The sequence below is a fragment of the Camponotus vicinus genome, unplaced genomic scaffold (assembly GCF_025532165.1).
Source record: "Camponotus vicinus isolate PSW18456_S1 unplaced genomic scaffold, iyCamVici1.0 SCAF_6, whole genome shotgun sequence".
NCBI lineage: Eukaryota > Metazoa > Arthropoda > Insecta > Hymenoptera > Formicidae > Camponotus > Camponotus vicinus.
Genome location: NW_028141978.1, coordinates 4,156,945 through 4,179,024, shown reverse-complemented (window position 1 = coordinate 4,179,024; position 22,080 = coordinate 4,156,945). Strand labels below are relative to the sequence as shown.

The 22,080-nt window shown below is 33.4% G+C and overlaps 2 protein-coding genes across 4 annotated transcripts; both read left to right on the top strand.

Annotated features, from left to right (window-relative positions):
* Positions 1–8,191: 8,191 nt before the first annotated feature.
* On the top strand, positions 8,192–10,958 carry Mrg15 (mortality factor 4-like). Its single transcript, XM_083102598.1, has 6 exons — positions 8,192–8,800; positions 8,973–9,090; positions 9,222–9,530; positions 9,607–9,819; positions 9,916–10,085; positions 10,165–10,958. Exons 1-6 carry the CDS (start codon positions 8,773–8,775, stop codon positions 10,335–10,337), a joined length of 1,011 nt encoding a protein of 336 aa, XP_082958724.1. The 5' UTR covers positions 8,192–8,772; the 3' UTR covers positions 10,338–10,958.
* A 1,227-nt stretch (positions 10,959–12,185) lies between these two features.
* Positions 12,186–21,895, top strand: LOC145973319 (serine/threonine-protein phosphatase PP1-beta catalytic subunit). Of its 3 annotated transcripts, XR_014439404.1 has the most exons (7): positions 12,186–12,385; positions 13,262–13,333; positions 17,800–18,287; positions 18,404–18,502; positions 18,586–18,825; positions 18,917–19,088; positions 19,525–21,895. XR_014439404.1 is itself a non-coding variant. In XM_083102596.1 (6 exons), the coding sequence occupies exons 1-6, from the start codon at positions 12,334–12,336 to the stop codon at positions 19,022–19,024; spliced, it is 1,059 nt and encodes a 352-aa protein (XP_082958722.1). In that variant the 5' UTR covers positions 12,186–12,333; the 3' UTR covers positions 19,025–21,895. The 3 variants fall into 3 exon arrangements, 2 of the variants coding, with proteins under 2 accessions (XP_082958722.1, XP_082958723.1); XM_083102596.1 differs by having other exon boundaries at positions 18,917–21,895; XM_083102597.1 differs by lacking the exon at positions 13,262–13,333 and having other exon boundaries at positions 12,187–12,385; positions 18,917–21,895.
* Positions 21,896–22,080: the final 185 nt, after the last annotated feature.

Here is a 22,080-nt window from a genome sequence, read left to right as displayed (position 1 = left end):
ATATTTTTATTTATCGTTTTTTATATTTGCGAATTTAAATTTATGTACTACATTACAAAATAAATTTGAAATTTTATGTATTATATTATATATAAAATTATATATAATATAACCCTCCCATGGGGTACACCTTGTCGCGGTGGGAGGGCTTAGTACTTGGATGGTGCCTTGAGGTTTATCTTAAATTTTTCTATTTATGATCAATCTTAAGGTGCCTGAATGGGAAGCTAAGTACCCTTTCGCGTCGTCGGTGCCGTCAACGTGCCGCGGACGGCAAGCGCTTCGTTACCGCGTTTTCGCGTTGTAGTATTCTCGCGTCGTCGCGTTTTCGCGGAACTTTTGGACTTTTCATATAAAATCCCAATTTCATTTATTGTCACGAGTCTCTACTTCCGATGCCAACTAACTGGGATGTTTCGAGTTTGCACACGTTGCTATGCAACGTACACTCTTGCTTCGTGCTTCGTCAAGTGATTCGGCCCGAATTAGTTAGAACTCGATCGATTGTTCGGAATGGTCGTCAATGGGTCCCTTCTCTTTGCTCGTCTACAGCCACACGCACTGCGTGTGTTAACCCTGTCGAGGAGTCGAGTGGATTCCTCTAGGCACGATTTTCGCTCAGTAAAAGGGGTTGCCTCCCTATTTTCTAAATTGCTGAATGTAAGCATTTAAAAAATGTGGGTATCCTCTTCTTTTGCCGTCTACTAGCCTGGTGTAGCATATAGCAACCGCGAGAGGCATAATATGTCCGGGCGGAGCACCTGAAATCGTGCTTAGCGGGTCCAGGTTCGATACGAGATAGGATAATTATGCGCGAAAAAGAGTTGGCGAACTTCATTTTCCTCTATTTCCGTCAATCGTTTCGTCTTCTTTCCGGTTTGGGCTTAGTCCTTGCTCGTTGTATCGTTGCAATCCCGACCGGTTGGCTCCAAATTGATTTTCGTAAGTGAAATGGGATTTTCGCTCGTACCGAAACCGGGAGTGCCGTTCATAGTATATACATATTAAGTATATACATCGCACGATCAAATAGAAAATTTTTTATCGTACCGAAATAGTGCGGGAACCGTTTAGTATCGCTCGTAAAAAAGCGAAAATAGCGATATAAAAATATCGCTCGTGAGTGCGGGAGTGCCGTTAAGTATCGCGCGCTTAAGACTGAGAGGAGGGGGAGGCCTAGGAGAGGCATCAGGCTCTGGCAGAGCAACCTTCTGGTAAGCAATTTATTTATTTGTAATTATATATTAAATATTAAATATATTTATTATAATTTAAATTAAACAATTAATCGCAACAATTAATTTGATGTTTTTATTTATATTTTTTTATTTATATTTAAATAAGAGAGAATTAAAGAAAAAGATTTTTAAATTAAAGTTATAATCTTGTAAAGGTGTAAGCTTTTATAAAGTTATACGAGAATTATTAGTAATGTTTTTTAAAATTTATAGAATTATTTTATTAATCTACTATTATTATATGCATCGAATATAAAATTCAATGTATACAATAATTTTTGAAATATTAATTATTTTGAACGCTGCTACATTGGAATCTTTTGTATGTTATAGATTGATGCAACAGTTTTGATGATCTGAGAGGAGGAGCAGGCCTAGGAGAGGCATCCTGCACCGGCGGAACAACCTGATGGTGAATATTATTATTTATATATTAATTGTTATAAATCGTTAACTTGTTATAAACGAACAATAATTCGATCTTATTATTTAAATGAATTGAAAAGAAAGATTTTTATAGGTCATATAAAATTTTCTATTTAAAAGACAGTTTCAAAAATTTATAAAATTTTTCCATGCGTGTTTATCTGCTTATTATTTTACACATCGGATATAAAATTTCGGATACGAAATTTCGCGCGATAAAAATTTTTTAAAATATTAATTGCATTTTGTGAGCATTATTATAAATGAATTTTATATTTGTATGTTACAGACAACTAGCTTCGATAACAACAACTCCGCTGTTGCGCATCAGTGCCGGTGAGTGAAAAAAACTTTTATTTAACTTTAAGGTAACGGATTCGTAGAAATTGCAGATGTAGATGTAGATTGTAGATTGTAGATAAATCCGTTGCCTTAAAATGGATGAGCTAGGATGGAATAAATTAAATAAATTAAATAAAATAATTAAATTTATTACAAATTAATTAAATTAAATAATTTTAATAAGTTCTTTCGAACTTATGTTTTACATCTATTGCGAAAATATATTGAAATATTAATTAAAAAAAGAAGAGATACCCATTAAAGGACACCCATTAACAATTATCAATTTTATCAATTTTTGATGTTAATTTATTCTTATAATACGCACTTATTTTCTAATTGCTCATAGCTCATCCATCGTAGAATTTGTTTATAGATATTGTTTTTAAACTTTACTTTAACTTAATATAAAGCCAAATGATTAATTAATTAATTAATTTATAATATGATAAATACACACATTAATTTTATATTTTATTATAAAATATAATTTATAGAAATTTGTAGTAATTTGGCTTTATTTCAGTTAAAATAAAGTTATATTCAACATTTAACGAACGATCGTGAAATCGAACGATCGTTACTAAATGAGCGTAAATATTTCACGCTCTTTTGCCCTTTATCCGGCAAAAGAAGGAGTAATTATCTCGTTCTTCGATCTCTGATTAGAGATCGAGAAAGAAAGTGGCCAGGATCAACGAAAGGTAGGTTCAACTGGCCTGAAGAGTGCGGTTAGGGCACGCGGTTAGGGCACGCGGTTAGGGCACGCGGTTAGGGCACGTGACTAAAATATATACATGATTAGGTGAAGTGATGATTAGAGATAGGTTCCTCAAATCTCGAATAATTTTAGTTAATCAGGAAGTAGGGTTGTTAAGGCTATTAAGTAAAATCATTAAAATTCTTCTATTAATATTAGGGTTGTTAGGGCTCTTAAGATCATTAGAATTCTGTAATAGTAGGATTGTTAGAGCTATTAAAATTATTAGAATCCTTTAATAATAGGGTTGTTAGGGCTATTAAGTAAGATTCATTCTTTCTTTTAATATTCCAATAATCCTACGGATAAATTAAAATTATTTTTATGAAGTTGAATTTATTTTTAAAAACGTTGTAAAAATAAATATAACATGTTTTAAAAATAAAAATGTTTTAAAAGTGAAATTTAAATTATCAAAATTATCTTCAGAAATATTAAAGAAATTGTATAATTATTAACGTTTAAGAAATCTTAACATGTTATATTTTATTTTAAAACTTCAAAATATATGTGTATTAAATCAAATATAATATTAAATCCAAATATTAATGCTATCAATATCAAATTATTATATCGATGTTATTAAATATTTGAATAAATCGAATATTATTATTTGATATTGATAGCATCATAAATTTGTAAATTGTAAATTGTAAATTATAAATAGTTATAATTGTATTTTAATTATAATCTAACATTGATATTTTAATTGTAAAATACAATACAATTATGACTATAATTATATTATATGAAATTGTATTTACGATTGTAAATTCTTATGTAAATTACGAAAAATTATCGAAAGTATACGTATAATAATTACATAATAGTAATTAACATAATAGTAATTCATTAAATTAAAGTATTTGTTTCTGAAGTATATATTTTTGGAATATTCATAAAAGAGTAACTGTTTGTATTTTCATGTCAAAGAGTCATTAATAAATTCGGAAAATTTTTATATAAAATGTAAAAATTCGATGCTAAATTAATGATTAAATATAAGCATTATAAAATTTGACGGACGCCTTCGTTACAGAATAGCGAGTCAATTATTATAAATTTAATGATATGTTTTCTGTTAGCTTTATTTATTTATGAATTCATATCGCGCGGAACTGAATATTCTTAAAATAAATTATTAAATTATGATTACGAAAATACCGTGTTCTTTCCGCGTTCTCTTCGCGTCCTTATACAAGATTATCATTTTAAAAGAATTTTATCGCTGTCCCTCTCGTCAGATAATATTCCTAAATATTGCTAATTAAATATAAAGAAATGTCGAATAAGAGAGTTAAGATTCGATGTGATAAGTCAACGATTAAATATTAACTTTACAAAATTTAACGATTACCTTCGATATTATAGAATCGCGAGTTAATTATTATGAATTTAATAATTTGTTTTTTCAGTTATATTTGTATTTACGAATTTTGTATCGGAAAATATTTATACATAAATTAATAAATTATGGTTGCGAAATCACCGTGTTTTTCCCACGTTCTTTTCGCGTTCTTAGACGAGATTGTCGTTTTAATAAAAGAGTTATCATTGTTTCTTCCATTAAATAAACGTTAATGAAAGTTGCGTGGCTCGTACCGCCGAGGAGTCGAAACGATTTTCATCATGGAGAATTATTTCTCACCGGTTCTTGTGAGATCCATTCGCGACGTCTAGTTCGGTGCCCTGTTGAAAATTGGGAATTTTTATTGTAAGATTGAAGGAACTAATCCCAGGTTTTCCTGGCAATTTCCGAAAGCAATGATTTCGGTAGTAATTCAACGACGATACGCTTCTTTAATGTCGAATTAATTTAAATAATATATATTTAGATGAGAAAAATGTATCTTTTCTTTTCTTCGTGAAAAATGTTCTATCATTATTAGGATTGATATTATTATTGTCTATATATATAATGCTAGAAAGATTTAATAGTAGATTAAATATGGATTGATATTATTATTGTCTATATATATAATGCTAGAAAGATTTAATAGTAGATTAAATATGGATATAGCGTTGTGTATCAATTTTAGTTTTTCAAGTAATTTCATATTGTAATTAATTTGTATAAATTTTTTGATAAAAATGATTACGAACGAATATATTTTTAATTAATATAATTTGTCTCTTTTGAAAAATTATTTCTAGGTGCTGGGGATATTAACATTAATATTTAGTTTCTTTTAAGAAACTATTTGCAGATATTGGACATCCATCGCCATTTTGAAATATTAGTTTTTAGGTATATACCATTTTATATATATATATATATATATATATATATATATATATATATAATAAAATACATGCACAAATTCACGTATCCAAAATATTTTTATAATTTTTAATAATGTTATATATTATATATAAGCGAAATTATATGAATGTTACGTAAAATGTGCGAATACTTAAAAATTTCGAGACAAATCGAATGGGTACCCCTATATCAGTAAGATATTGATTAAAAGAAAAGAAATTATTAATTTAAACGTTATAAGAATAAGAATCTAGAGAATTAATCCAGAATTAATTGTTTAAAATTATTTGATTTATTTTATTTTGCACACTGTTCGAATTGAAATTTTTTAAATCTTGCTGATATCGGGTTCGATTCGTCTCGCGCGCGCGAACGGTACTCCAAATTATATGTGTTCGCACATTTAACACAAACTCCAATAATGCATGTATTTCATTATTTATAAATATAATCGTTTGTAATCACATTTCAATAAAAGGTCGTTATATCCATTTAATTTTCAATAAAGAAATATATTTCTTAATAATGGAAGAACATGTTTTCTGATATGCATATCAATTTCGTGAATTAAAGATAATGACGAGGGATAATTGTCGTTGATTTATTACTGAAGTCATTGCTATCGGGAATAGTCCGGAAGATCCAGGATTCGTTCCCTCCTACAGTGAAGTTCCCGATGTTCAATGGATCACTTAACTTTTCTTCGCAGATTGATCTTGCGAAATCTGATGTAGAAACAAGATGTTAATCGTTCTCCATTTTTAAGATCGCTCCTCTTTTTATCGGATTACCGGTATGTCACTCGCGTATCTGCAATTGAATATTCTGAATATTATCGATTTATTTATTCGTCGCGTTTTATCGCGAATTTTAAATCGCGATTTATCTTATAAAAATTCGCAAGTAAATCGGTCGGTGAATTACATATTCACAAACATTACAGACCTCAAATGTTTGTCGAAACATTTTCGATTTTCTATATTTACGTGATAATAATTATATCGCGCACGTGTCTATTGAGAGCTTCGATTATTATATTATAAAAATTATACGTATCGCGATCAAATATTCCGCATATTATCGACTTATTTATTCGTCGCGGTTTCTCGTGAATTCGAGTCGCGATTTATCTTATAAAGATTCACAATTGACTCGGACAGTGAGTACTGTATTCGTAAATATTACAGTCATCGAATTGTCTGTCAAAATATCTTCGCATTTGTGTGATAATTATATCGCGCGCGATTACAATGTCTATTGAGGCGCTTCGATTATTATATTATAAAAAGTATACATATCACAATCGGATATTCCGTATATTATCGATTTATTTATTTGTCGAGTATTCTCGGGAATTTTAAATCGCGATTTATCTTATAATTTAATCGTTGACTTATACATTGAAGCTTTGTTTATCTTTCCACGTCTTTGAATATTGTTTTTAATAGTTCGTGCAAAATGCTGGTAGTGCAAATATTTTCTTCTATAATTTAAAAGACGATCGATAACTTTATTAATGACTGTTTTAAACGTGATTCTTTACATTATTTAAATTTTATTAAACTCTACAATTACATCGATTATTAGAGGGACTTTGAAAATCATTCGTTCCGTTATTTTCTATTAAATGTGGCCACAACGCGATTTTTAATTATATTTTAAAGTTTATAGAGCTCATTTCATCTTATTCAGTTAATCATGCGCAAAATAGGATATGTATTTTATTCTCAATCAATGAAATTCGTATAAAGTCGCATATTAATCGCAAATAAATCGGACAGTGAATTTTATGTTCATAAACAATACGGATCACAAATGTTTGCCAAAATATCTTCGTCTGTCATCATTTGTGTGATAATAATTATATCGCACGCGTGTCTATTGATAGTTCCGATTATCATATTATAAAAATTATGCGTATCTCGCAATCGCGAATATTCCGATTATTGTCGATTTATTTACTCATCGCGTTTTCTCGCGAATTTTAAATCGCGATTTATTTAGTAATTTAATTGTTGATTTCGAAGTTTGTTCTATCTTTTCATTTTGAATATTTCCTTTGATAATCTATACAAAATGCGCCAGTAATGCAAATACTTTCTTTTACAGTCGGAGAAACGATCAATGATTTTATTAATGACTCTTTTAATCACGATTATTTACGTGATATAAAACTTATTAAATTCTATTATTACATATCTATTATTAATAATAAATGTCACGTAATTAATCTTCGCTGATCAGTCTCGTCTGGACTATGAAAAATTTTTAGTAAATTTTATATTATACGTATATTTTGGACATTTTCGTGTAATAAATTATTCCATGTAATAAATTATTTTGTATTAAATTTCGAATTATATTTTATATTAAATTTGTATTATATTTTGTCATATATTTTGTAATATGTATTTAGCATAAAAATATTATGAATAAAAATATTATATTAAGCATAAAAATATTATGTTGATATGAAAATTATAATAAAAATATATAAAAATAATGTTAGCTATATTAAAATGGAACATATGAATTCTTTATATTTTATATAAAGGAAGAGACTTAAAATATTTTGCAACATCTATATTTTTCGAGTCTTAATTATAAAAATTTCAGAAGAATCAGTGATTAATTTGACAAATTCTATACATGTATTAATAATTAAATTTTTAAATAATGAAAAAAATGATTGATAAATATCAAAGATCAGTTTACTGCTAATTAAGAAGATTTATAGAAATATGGTTAAAAATGTTTTTATCCCACAGCAGGCATTTTGTGTTTTGTAAATAAAAAGATATAAATATGACAATAATTATAGAAAAATATTTATTTCATCTTTGAATATTACAGTATCTTTCGCGATTTAATAATTTATTTACTATCAATTTACATACATAAGTATCTTGTTATAAAGCACTGGTGCTACCGGCATTTCGTGCACATAGCACGGAACAAAACCAGAAATTGTGCACATTATATATTACCCTCCGAGAACATTCATGGACATTGGCTTTGTAGTTCATGTCCACGTTTTCAATGTCCATAGAGGGAGTATCGCTTTCAGGGATCACCTAAAAGCAGGCCATGACATCTCTCAGTCTTCTCTCTGGTCTGGTAATGGTTTTCTGCGCAGACGCTCGACGCTCAGACGCTCCCATGTAAAGGCACCTTAACATCTCTCAGTCTTCTCTCTGCTTATGCCTTAAGCATCCTCTGGCTATAACAAAATTAAATAAGAATGACATTTTATTTATTGTACGAGATGCTTTATCGAATGTTGATTTAGCTATTAAATAGAAAATTTTTAGAATTTCGATAGACTCTTGCTTGCACATATTTGTATTTGCATGTGCTCTAGTTTTCACTTTGTCTCTCTCTCCCTTTTTCTCTCTCTCTCTCTCTCTAATATTATATTAAAGTTTTTCGTATACTTATCAATCTTTACATAATATTGCCGTCTATATCCATTAGAGGAGAGAACTATGTAGCCAAATATATTTTTCGATAATACTGATTAAATTGCCCTTTGAAGATATGTGTTAATTTTATGAATGTAATTAAGATTGTTGACCTAACCTGACATAACCGTCAAAGTAAACCTCGAAAGTGAATGTAGCTTTGAAAGTTGTGAAAGAAATTAATTTTCTATCGTTGTTAACTCTCTTGTTGTCTGATTCATTATATAATTGTCAAGAAAACAGGATAGAATAATAAAAATAAGTGCGGCTCGAGATACAAAAATGCCACCGAAATGTAAATTTCAAGAAGGTAAATCTCATCATCATTTTTACATTAAATCTCTTGTAGTGTTCGTTGTGTGTTTTAATCTCTTGTAGTGTAAATTGATTTAAAGAAATGGGAAAATCAATTAAATTTTTTTTATTTCCTTTGATTAAATTTTTTTATTTCCATTAATTTTATATGATTTATACGTCCTTAGGAGAAAAAGTTCTGTGCTTTCATGGGCCATTGATCTATGAAGCAAAATGCTTGAAGTCCTCCATTACTAAGGAGAAACAAATTAAATATTTCATTCATTATGCAGGCTGGAATAAAAAGTAAGAAAGCTTTTTGCAAGTGAATTATTTGCTGATACATACAAATCATGTGTATATTGTAATAGATAAAAAATATGTACTTCTATTATTATTAACGACCATCACAAATCTGTATGTTTTTGTAAAAATAGCTGGGACGAATGGGTTCCGGAGAGCAGAGTACTCAAATACAATGAAGCAAATGTACAAAGACAAAGAGAAGTTCAAAGAGCACATTCAACTCAACAATCTGCACAAAAGAACAAAAAGGGAAATACAACAACGAAAGCACAAGGCAGAAGAAGCGAAGGAGGTAGAGAGAAAGATACCGACAGTAGAGCAAGCACTCCTGTTTCAACAGCTGACAAAAGTATAAGTCGTTTTAACAAGAGTACTAATAGCGCAGTAACAGCTTCATCCTCTCACGAATCTACATCAGAACCTACTCGTAAAAAACGAAGGTATAATCTATCTAGCGTTTTTGCGTTTATATGATTTTATATTATGGTTGATTGTAAGACACTGATTTTTTTTCAGTCGATTAGAACCATCTAGCGAAACTGAAGAGTATCTCACTAAAGTGGAAGTTAAGATAAAATTACCCGAAGAATTGAAGTTTGTGCTAATAGATGAATCTGAAGTAATATTGAAACACCATAAATTACCCGCGTTACCTGTACAAAATACAGTTGACAAAATTTTAGACGATTATGTAGAAATGAAATCATCGGGAAAAACAAACGATATTAGGTATGATGTAACTAAGAGTTTAAATAATATCCTTGCTGTTATCATTAACATTATATATGTATAAATACATGATTAACTTAATATTTTTTGTTTTAGAGAAAGTACATTGGAAATAACAAAAGGTATTCGTGAATATTTTAATATCACATTAGGGCTTCAATTGCTATATAAATGGGAACGCCCGCAATTTATACAGATAACAAATGACAATCCGGATACCTTGCCAAGTCAATTATATGGAGCGTTTCATTTACTTAGACTATTTGGTAAAATCTGATTTTGATAAAATATTTATCATTTTTTTGCTAATTATTGTAGATGATAAATTTAAGTTTTCATTTACAGTAAGACTTGGTGGTATGCTGTCATATACACCTTTAGATGAAAGGAGTATACAGTTGTTACTGTCACATTTTCATGACTTCTTGCAATATTTGCAAAAGAATAATGCCGAACTTTTCAATCTTCAACAAGATTACACAGATCCACCGCCAGATTATCATCGAAAGTATGGTTAAATCGCTAAAATGCGTAAAGTTATTTTTCAAATTCATTTATACTTATGGGCAAATGTATTAATCTTATGTAGAATATTTTATATAGGAATCACATATATATAATATTAATTGAATTTATTTATTATGTAATCATGTAAAACTTTGTCATTTTAAGTGGCATGATTTTACCTATAATAGCAAAAATATATATGCAAAATAGAAATTTTGATAATTAAATGTTTATGAGAAAAGTGACATATATGCAATAAATGAAACATATAGATATATTAAGTCATTTTATCAAACCAAATATATCTAGTAATCTAATGAAACATAAGTTGATTATTCATAAAATCATGCGATAGTGCATTTCTTCTATGAGAAATGTTATAGATGTCAATGGTATCAATGGCCGCATTCAGCGGACTCAACAGTTGGGTAGCATTACTAGATTTTCCAATGTAATTCGACGCTGATTGGTCGGATCTGAAAGAAGAAACCAATCGTGTTCGATTACTACTTAGCAGTTGAGTCCGCTGAATGCGGTCAATGAATTATTAAAAAGATCAAATTGCCCAATTAATTTATTTTTGACCACGAGGACGAGTATAATGTATATGATAAACCATGGAAATATTACAATTCGATTGCTTCTCATATTTATTGTCCTAACAAGAATATCGATAAAGACACTTATGGGGACGAGCTGGAAAAATTAAGACGAACAGGTAGAGTTTATATTTATATTTTTGTTTATATCAAGTGCACAATTAAATACTTTATATTTTACATGATAATAACTAATATATTTATATGTAATATATATATGTATGTATGTGTATATTTTTTTGATGTATTTATAGATGTAAAATTATCAAATTATTTCTCATTTTAGATTCGTTCCCGATAAAGAATTCAGTGGAACCGACAAGTCGATAACGCGATCAGGACCGGTACAATTTGAAAAGGAGGAAGAAGATTCTTTATTTGCTTTGGATCAATTTTTGAAACAGGCTAATGCCTGTTTCTACCAACGTCGTTTAACTTTAATCTTAGCTTAACTCATTCTTTGTCTCTTTCTAGAAAAGAACAGTTAGAAGGAGACAAAGAGTGAGTTAAGCTAAGATTAAAGTTAAACGACGTTGGTAGAAACAGGCATAAACGTGCCAGTTCAACAACAACAAAACGCAAAGATAAACGCGAACATAAAGATGATCTTGACAAACGAAGAAAGTAAATTTCCGGTATTTCATCGGTATTATTGCTAAATCAAATAGAATAATATATTTTTGATTAAAAATATTATATATAATTTTGATGAAAGATATGATAATATATTTGTGCAATTGAAAATGAAAATTTGAACCGCAATTCGTTCTATTTTCGTTACTTGCTTCAAAGAAAAGTAAACTGTTTTTAATAAGCAACGAATTTAATGAATTTAAAACAAAATTACACCAGGTATATTACAGTCTGTTTTATGATTAAAGAGTTTTATTGCTTTCATCGCGAAAATTAGTGGCATATAATACGTTCTATGTTTTAATCAATAATAATTTTATTGCTAGCTAAATATAAAGATAAAAATATAAACATGGACTTTCGAAAGTCTTCCACTGGATAGCCAATTTTCGTCTAGGAACATGATTATCGATGTTTCTGTTCCTAGAAAACTTGGATATTGAATGTTTATTTACAAGTGGATTCTATTTGATGGTACTAAAGTATCGAACCGCTTGTCCAATCAGGACGAAAGGTCTCTTTGCTCCGATTGGTCGATCGCGCGCTCCGACCTTCGCAACCTCTGCGCATACACAGATCTCCCCACGTCGGGGACCGCGTCTCCCACCACTCCCAATCGTGCAACCTCGTCAAACCGGCAGTCGATAACAGTACGTACACCTGGACGCGTCGATGTTGTGTCTGACGTTCGCGATGTTGCGAAGCAAATGCGCGCGCTAGGCGCAGTACGAGCCAGTCCGCGAACATCGGGCCAGTCAGTCAGTGGCAGGAAAAAATGGCGGATGTCGACTTGAATATCGACAACTTGATACAGAGATTATTGGAAGGTACGTGATTTGCGACGGGGCGGCCGGTGCGAGAAACGCGGTCGTTCCCGCGGCTGCTCTCCCGCCGCGACACCCGCGGCCGCGCGTAACGCGCCTCGCGCCTCGCGCGAGGCGACGAGGAGGTCCGCGCCGGACTCGGAGTCGCGGCTCGCGGGACACGCAGCTTTTCCTCGAACGCGACGCGCTCGCGCCTCGCTGCGCGCGCGCGCGCGTGTGTCATGTGTCAAGTACACACGCACACGGTCTCGTCGCGGACCATCCCGCGACTCGGCCTTCGCTTCGTCCGATCCGGAACCTCTCCGCGAGAGCGCGAGCGTCTCGACTGCGTCGCTGCGCGACTTCCCCTCGGTCGATCGGATTAAGAGAACGAAAGCAGGTGAAATATCGATCTCGGACCCGCTCGCCCCGTCTCGTGCCTCTCGTCTCGCGGTCATCGCCGCCGCGATACGCGAAAAGTTCAAGGGACCGTTCATCGTGTCTCTCTCTTTCGTTCCGAGCTCCACTACGTTTATTTTTCTATCTCTTTTCATCTCTCTCTCTCTCTTTCTCTATCTCTATCCTTTTCATTCTCCATCTTTCTAATTCGCTGTCTCGCTCGCATTCGTTCGCTCACCTATATCATTATACCTGTCAGTACATCTCCGTCTCTCTCGCTATTTAAAGAGATTGTCCTCTCCCCTCCCCCCTCCCTCGTTCCCCCCCCCCGTGACAACCGCATCACCCTCGCTTTTACGCCAACCGATCACCGATCGCGATCACGATCTTTTATATATCCCCGTTCTCTTTAGGCTCTGAGAAGAAAAAAAAAACAATCTCTCTCTTTGTTTGTTCTCTCTCTCATGCTACGCGAATGCGGAACCCCCTTGTGCGGTAAAGTATACCACACGCAGAAAGACCAGGTTCAGAAGAAAGCCAAGCTAAAAGATATTTTCTCGTCGGACTTCGTCGGTACGCAACTACTACCAACAATACCAATAACCGTCATCACCGTCACCACCACCGTCACAGCAAAACAACAGCAGGAAACGGCAAAACTTCCCCCCTCGACCCCCCCCCCCCCCGCCCCCACCTGTCTCCCCCACGTAGTGTTATATATCCTGACGTTTGTTTAGTTTTGCTTAGCCGAGCTCTTTGGTATAATATTCCGTTACCATCGTCCCGTGACGGCCGTGTTCGTCTTGACGTATGGTCGTAGCTCGAGCGTCGAGACGAACGCGGCTTAAATGGTGCAACATCTCTATAAAGGTTGACATCTCTCGTCCATCATGTGACAGTCGCATTCGGCGCTAAACCGCGTTTTATCGATTTGCCCTCTCTCTCTCGCTCTATATTTACGTTTCTGTTTAAGACGTCACTTTTAAAGGAAATAGAGCTAAATGCGGCGCGTGTCACGTTTCAAGAGTTGTTAATCGAAAGATCGAAATCTCCCGATGATGTGAGAATGGCACGGCCTGATAATCACGTTTAGCGCTAAATGCGTCTTATGATGTTATGAGCCATCATTATCGTCGCGTGTTTATTTGTCAGTTTTTTTTTTTACGATGTTACTCCTCGTTGCATTTGTTCTTGGTCGTCGATTCTGTTAAACTTGTCTTAAATTTAGAAATACGATAATTACCCAACATTTATCTCTTGTTTTATCCATTATTCGGAATAAGAGCATCGTCAGATTTCTTTTTAAATTATTTCTGAATTTGTGTCGATGCACCTTGCGTCGCGTTTTTAGGATTTATCATTTTCCTTTCCTCACCCTTTTTTTTCTCATGCACGTAATCCTCTCGATTGAGATGCTTTAGGTCAGGTTGCACCATTATTTTTCAAGCTGCAATATTATTTTGAATTAGGTGTGATTTAAATATGTGTCTATCTTTGTCTCTCTTTCTAAATAAATAAAGATAGACATATATTTAAGTCTCGCTTAAGACCAAAGTAACATTGGTGCAATCGGACCTTGGTCACCTAAAATTCGGAAATGTTAGCTTAAATGTTAGTTTAGAGCACGTTTTAGTCTAATAGATGTGTATTTATACGACGCAGCGAAATTCGTACACATATACGCTTTGATTACTATACTTCCTCCTTCCTTCTACGCTGTTGTTCAAGTAGAAAATTTTCTCTCGCTTCTATCCCGTGAAGATAATCGTGATTTTTTTCGAAGTAAGAAATTTTATACTAAATCAAACTATCATCGTACATGGATGGGGGGATTTAATTCGTTCGTTAAGTATCTTTAATTGAAAATGATGTCTCTCTTATATATCAGTACAATTTATCATCATCTATAAAATGCACATTTAAAAATTGCTTTACGATATAATGCAATTATATCATTAGATTAAAATGCAAAGCATTTATGATGCTTATTATCAAATTAAATTATATAAAGTAGTTTTAATGTTTGAATATTGAATTAATGCATTTGTGATTAAAAAGATATAAGAGATATAATATATATTGTATTTTAAATAATAGTGTATTAAAAAGTGTATTTCAAATAATATATTAAGAAAGTAAAAATTTATTGAATATATATTATATACTTGTGAAATTATCTGACATATAATATAATAAAAAAAGGCAATATGTAATATGTGATACAAATTTATTTTGCGAAAAAACAATTATTAATTTACATGACAGTGTTTAAAGAATACGCTCTTTTATTAATCCTACTAATTAAAAATTAAATATCCACGCAGCGATAATAACGAATTACTTTTATCAACTTCAGGAAGGAGTTATCTACATCAAGAAAGAATTGTTTTAAATTCTTAGTCTCTTCTATCCACACAAAAATGTTTATCTTTGACGCATACGCGATATATAAGAGTTTATAAGAGTGACATATGATACATAAAAGTGATACTGATAACGGGATAATTTGTCAACGAGTTTCCTGACTTTCACTATAATATTAGGTTTCTGAAATATCGTCCCACATCGAAATATAATGGCGATGATACGTTTGATGCTGAAAATTGCGCTAATAACCACGTTCGTCGCGTGTCCCTGAAGCGATACGAAGTTCGCACTCCAGAGTTATCCGCTAACGAGACCTTACAATTATTTTTAACCTCTTCAGGGACAGGTTATTTCTAATTTATCATTTTCTTTCCATCACTTTGCAAGAGCGAGGCAATTTATACGATAGGCCGGATTTAACTATCGGACATCGAGCATGTATCGAATAATCGAATCAATATATATGGTCTTGAAATTTTTAATTAAATTACATTTATGTGAATATATGCGAAATATTACGTTAAGGGAAGCACTATCGCTATGAAAGAATCTTTTTATCGAGTTTCATTAATCCACTCGAAAAAAGCAATTGTCTATAATTCCCTGCTTATAATTAACTAACGTAATATAATTTACACGATCGAATTTTTTCATATATTAGAATTTTAATGTACGCGATGAAAATTCTCATGTACATCTTTGCATCGCTATCGAGCGGTTTCAGATTTCTGAAGATATTTGTTTTTATTTCGGTGCGTTTATTTTAAGCACTTGATGATGACTCCGCACAGTGACATTTCCAGCATTTCGTCTGGAATATATCCGTATAGTATATGTACGTCTGTGCGTATTGCAGCAAAGTCTGACAATAGCTACTCCCTCCCTCCCGCGGAATCTCTGCATCTCTACTCTATGGTCGCCGTGACCTTGCTAATATGCAGTTTTCCAATAACCAGTATCGGTCCAGTTCAGCAGCAGCACCGTGAATTCTCCTTTATGCCTATAAATAAACAGTCCGACGACATATCCATAGCTTTATAAAGAAGGATGATCTCCACTGGATGTCGGTTAAATCACCTCTGTGCCTTTGAGCACCGCTTATTAACGCTTTAGGGATGTCGAGCGACGTCGTTCATAGATATTCGACACGTTTATGAAGAATCGGGATTAAATGCACTAGTGAATTTTCACTCTGCGAAAACATGTTCTATATATAACTCACCTTTTTCCATTAAACGAAAATACATTCAAATTTTAAATGTAAAACTTTACTTAAAATGTAAAAATAATTATTTAAGATAATTATTTCATAGGATAATTACCTAAGATAATTATTCAAAATAATTATTCAAGTTTATGATGAAAAAATTATGTAAGTTAAGTATTATTAAGAATATCCTTTTTTATTCTAATTTCAACGATAAATTTAATTATTGCTTCAATTTATAATTATCTGACAAGTAATTTTGTAAACAGGTAATTATGTTATTTTATGATTGTAGAGAGTATTATGCACAGATTTGTTCGCTGATGCATTTATCATGAACGTGACAATTATGCGAAACATGATGTAGAGATTAGAAAACTCGGAAAGCTTGAATCATCTAGTGTTGCACCATTATTCAGAATTTATAGCCGAGTAATATTTTAGGTTCCCGCTATACTCGTGTACTACCCGTCAGAGATTCTCTTTCCCGAGACATTTTCCTCGTTGCCTATATAACGAGTTTATCAGTAATTTTCACACCTTTGAACCTTCGCTTATAGCCGATGCCGATATCACCGTAGATCACGGAAGTACCGCGTGGACCCATGTGCAAAGTGCTCGAGAATAGACAAAGATGATCTGGCATCTCACCGTAATCTTGTAATACCGTAATCGTGTATCTCTCACCCCTGTTTATTGAGACGGTCGATACCGACAGAACTTGATTCATCTTCCACGCCCCAAAGTAGAGTTATGCTCGGTGTATCTGTGAAAAAAAAATAGAGTACCTTCGAGACGGTTCTCTCTCTCTCATTAGTGCGGTGGACAGAAAGATAGAACGCGTCATTAGGCGTCATTATCGATTTTACGACACTTGCAAGCCTGTGCAAGTGACTCGACAAGAATGACACGTCAATATAGTATTTCAGTATTTTTTTTCCTCTTTATTTTTTTTCTTTTTTGTCTACTGTATACAAGGGAATTGCATAAGCGCGCGACAATTAGGAGAGGTGCATAACTCAATAGACGTATGAAGGAAATTGACGGGAGATAATATTATTAGCGTATTACGCTCGAGTAATTCCAGAAGGAGTAATACGCGCGTAACGGTATAAGTAATGCGATTTAAGTAGCGACACTAATTATACGTGTAACAATGGCATTATCGATTTTTTTCCGGGGATAGACCGCCTGTTCTTACATGGTAAAGATAGACTTCTATCTTGACATAAAGGCGTTTAAGAGAAGATTGAAATTAGCTGTAAATTACTCGTATCACAGCGATAAATTTGACGTATATATTTATGTTTTTATTTACTTTATTTTATCTTTTTTTTTTTTAATATCAAGTACATGCATATATCTTTCAAGATACACCGCACTAACGAAGAGCGATCGTCTCGGTATCTCGTATAAAAACTTGACGCGATTAACTAATCAAACATTTGGCATTTTGAACACACAGTCAGAGGATGTCGACCAGGCAAGACGGTCATCATGACGGAGGCCGAGGTGCGCGGCCTCTGTCTCAAGTCCCGGGAGATTTTCCTGCAGCAGCCGATCCTGCTGGAGCTGGAGGCACCGCTTAAGATCTGCGGCGACATACACGGCCAGTACACCGATCTTTTGCGGCTGTTCGAGTACGGCGGATTTCCGCCCGAGGCCAACTACTTGTTTCTGGGCGACTACGTTGACCGGGGGAAGCAGTCCCTGGAGACGATATGTCTGCTGCTGGCGTACAAGATCAAGTACCCGGAAAACTTCTTCCTGCTGCGCGGCAATCACGAGTGCGCGAGCATAAACAGGATATACGGCTTTTACGACGAATGCAAGCGGCGATATAACATCAAGCTCTGGAAGACCTTCACGGATTGCTTCAATTGCTTGCCGATCGCTGCGATCATCGACGAGAAAATTTTCTGCTGCCATGGCGGGCTCAGTCCTGATCTACAGGTGATTAATAAGTCAATAGGCAATTTAAGTCCATCGATTTGTAAACGAAGAGTATAATTTGATATATACGCGCAATGTATATATGTGTGTAATAATATTTTTTTGTTGCGTTTCAGGGAATGGAGCAAATCAGAAGAATTATGCGTCCGACTGATGTACCTGATACCGGTCTCCTCTGTGATCTCTTGTGGTCCGATCCCGATAAAGATGTTCAGGTGAAATACAACGGAGAAACATTATGGAAGAGATTATTAAATTAATTTTGAAACGATTATTATATAATGGCTTGTTGTTTTAGGGTTGGGGTGAAAATGATAGAGGTGTCTCGTTCACATTCGGTCCAGATGTCGTATCAAAGTTCCTGAATCGTCACGACATGGATCTCATATGCAGAGCGCATCAGGTGGTCGAAGACGGTTACGAATTCTTCGCCAAGCGACAACTCGTCACGTTATTCTCCGCACCGAATTATTGTGGCGAATTCGATAATGCCGGCGGGATGATGAGCGTCGATGAAACCTTGATGTGCAGTTTTCAGGTAATCTATACATATATATCCTTCGTCAGTTTTTCCGTCGTTAATGTAACATTAAATTCATCGTATCGTATTATCTCTCATTGTTTAACAGATTTTGAAACCGTCGGAAAAGAAAGCAAAATACCAATATGGAGGAATGAACACAGGTCAAACAGGTAGACCATCTACACCACAAAGGAATCCAGCGAAAAAGAAATGACAGCCTTCTACTGATTCTGCACAGCAACAAACGCGATTATCCTTAATGGAGGCTATCATGCTAGGTAAATCTGCTTTATGCTTGTCAAAGCTTACTTAATCACTCTAGCCGACCACTTATGTGCATTAGTATGAATCTATTTCCCACGATTATCGGGTTAAAAAAGAAAAAGAGAAAAAAGATAGAAAAAAAGAGAGAGAGAGCGGAAGGAAGTGAAATATAGGACGTTATTCGATGTATTTAAGTTCGCGCAATAATTCGCCGATGATTTAGATGTTATATTTAGCACGCGACACTACCAACATGTATACATGTATGACGCACCCCGAGGCGAATACGATTTAAATGCGATGATTTATGGGGCAAAGATACATTGATTATTTTACACACGTCACATATCGACACATGAATTACGAAAATTATTAGCTTTAAGCTTGTTAAGATACTGAGCTTCAGATAACATTAGATCTGATCTCATCTTTGATTTTCATGTGTTTCAGTGTGAAGACGTTGAGATCTTCAGAACTAACCTAATTTGAAAAACATAACGTAAAAGTGTGTAAAATTTACCTCTTCTTTAATTAAAATAAAATAAGAATTATAAATTGTATATCACAGGAAAAACGAGTTTTGATTAACATCGTATTTGACGAAGGGTCGTTCTCAAATTTTCGCGGCGATTACATTATTCGGTGATATCTTCCATAAACGGAGTGATTCTTTGTAAGGATAGCGCTCTTTAAAAAGCATTTCATCATTCTCATTTGTATTTATTGCTTCCACTGTTGATGTTGAGTGTAATTATGAGACTCGCTGTTATTATTATATTATATTATTATTAATATTAATATTATTTTTATTTTTTTTAATATTATTTTTATCACTGCTGCTTAATGCAGTCAATATTTAAATGTCATCCTTTCATAAGAGATGCTGCGCGCGTGTATATAGATAGATATATATACATATACATATATATATATTTTTTTGACCATTTATCCTTTCTCTTTTAAACTATATACACATTACCCATTACCATAAATTTAATTATATCGTCATCATGTGCAGTATTCCAAGCGTGGTAATGACTGCACGTTCCAGAGATATGTCGTAGACGAATCAGATTGTTTAAACAACTTACACACAGAGAACCAATATTTTTAAAACAACGCTTCTCTACGCTCTCTCTGACGATTATACCTTTATTCGAGAGATAGAAGGGGGATTGCGAATAAAAGAGAAACAAGAACGTGACGCGTCATAGAAAAAAAAAAACATTTAGTGACAGAATCTCACAGTTGCGAGCTTCTCATGCTTGTGAAGAAAACGAATGTATATTTGTTATCTGATTCATGGAAGATTCGTCGCATATCATTAAAATGATTGCTTTGGATCGCGCAAACAGTTTCAGTGGTGGTGTTTCAATTATCATTACTTTTTATTTCGAGTTGAAATTTTCTGTTTGACAAAAGATATGTCTATGTGTTTATAGTTATCTAGACGTAGCATATTCATGTATTAGGTTAAAGCTCATTTATTCTTTGAACAGAGAGACGTGTAATGGCAATCCGCATTTAAGCGATTTAGTGCATTTATTTAAACATTTATAATATATATATTTGTGTATGGCGTATTGTTCTTTTTCGTTGTTCTCACGTTTTTCGATCATTCACGTGTTTATTACATAACTCCGGATTCACGTCGTTACAGAGATTGTTGCAAGGTATTGTTTCACAAATTGTTAATAATGAGCATTAGCATGTTTAATTCTTCGATATATTCTCATTCTATAGTCGGTATTGTATTATCGCTTGCAATTGTTTGCGCGGCAAAGTCACATCTGGAAAAACGTGTGTGTGTTGATAAGGATCGCCGAATATTACGACAAATTATATCGCAATATGTACAGAGAAATATTATAAATTGTGTGTGCACGCCACATTTTTCGAGAAAAGAAATTTATAATACTCTATGGAAGCAGCGATCGATCAAATAGTAGTAGACATGCGAGGTTGTATCCATATCGGGGATATCTTTCGTAATAATGTGCGCAATTGTGTCTTCTAGAGATTTAATATTTAATATTTGTTATATCAGAGCACATCAAAAAAAATATTCATGAATACAAATGATGAATTTACTGTCAAAATTAACGACAAAGCACCGATAAGATGTTTGTCGACAATCTAAATAGAGACTGACGAGAAATCATGCGAATTGTTACGATCAACACTGTTTTGGAAACACGAAAAGATCAAAACCGAGAGCTTACCCCGATTTAAAAAAATCAATCAAACGTAATGAGCCTTTCCGTTGACTACGATTGGCACTCATATCGTTACTCATTATTTGATTGTTATTTAACGTTATCGGATATATTGATAGCGATCGAGACAAAGATAATAGTTTATTGTTCAACATACGAGAGAGAAAGAGAAAGAGACGTGATACAAATTTGTTATGTTCTGGAACGCGCTGACGACGAAACGATCATGTCCTTGCCACCTCTTTCCTCCTGCATTCCTCCTCATAAAACAAATAGAAAGGGAGATTAATTATTGTCAAAGGAGCGGTTGTGATCCCTCTCGATATGCGTTTTGTCCGAGATTCATATATTATATACAGATATTATATTTGTAAAGAGTTGGCCGATTGCGTGATTCGACGATGCTTTAAATTCAATAAATAAAAAGGAGAGGAAGAGAGAGAAAGAGAGAGAGAGAGAGAGAGCCGCACTCTCTCGTGAGAGGAGTTTGCGATTATCACGAGGATTGTTACATCGTTCGAATTGCTGACGACGGAATGCGCCATGCAATGGCATCCTAGAGATATAAAACTTTCAGATAATAAACATGCATATTGTTGTACAAACCTTTCTTCCAGTTTATTCTGCAATTCTCTCCCGACTCTCCGAAAACAAGGTACACATGAGTAATGTACGAATCTATCGCGCATAACAAGATGTTTAATCATGCCGAGAGTGTACAATATTTTTCTTTTTAACTTTTAAAAGAATATTAATATCAAAGTTAAAACTTGAGAAAAAAAAACTCCAT

Bases quoted from the DNA above. Each gene is read 5' to 3' on its own strand.
- Mrg15 (XM_083102598.1), top strand. From the start codon at position 8,773: ATGCCACCGAAATGTAAATTTCAAGAAG. The intron at 8,801-8,972 runs GTAAATCTCATC...ATACGTCCTTAG, and splicing joins GAAATGTAAATTTCAAGAAG to GAGAAAAAGTTCTGTGCTTT. The intron at 9,531-9,606 runs GTATAATCTATC...ATTTTTTTTCAG, and splicing joins CCTACTCGTAAAAAACGAAG to TCGATTAGAACCATCTAGCG.
- LOC145973319 (XM_083102596.1), top strand. From the start codon at position 12,334: ATGGCGGATGTCGACTTGAATATCGACAACTTGATACAGAGATTATTG. The intron at 12,386-13,261 runs GTACGTGATTTG...TGTGCGGTAAAG, and splicing joins GATACAGAGATTATTGGAAG to TATACCACACGCAGAAAGAC. The intron at 13,334-17,799 runs GTACGCAACTAC...TTGAACACACAG, and splicing joins TTTCTCGTCGGACTTCGTCG to TCAGAGGATGTCGACCAGGC.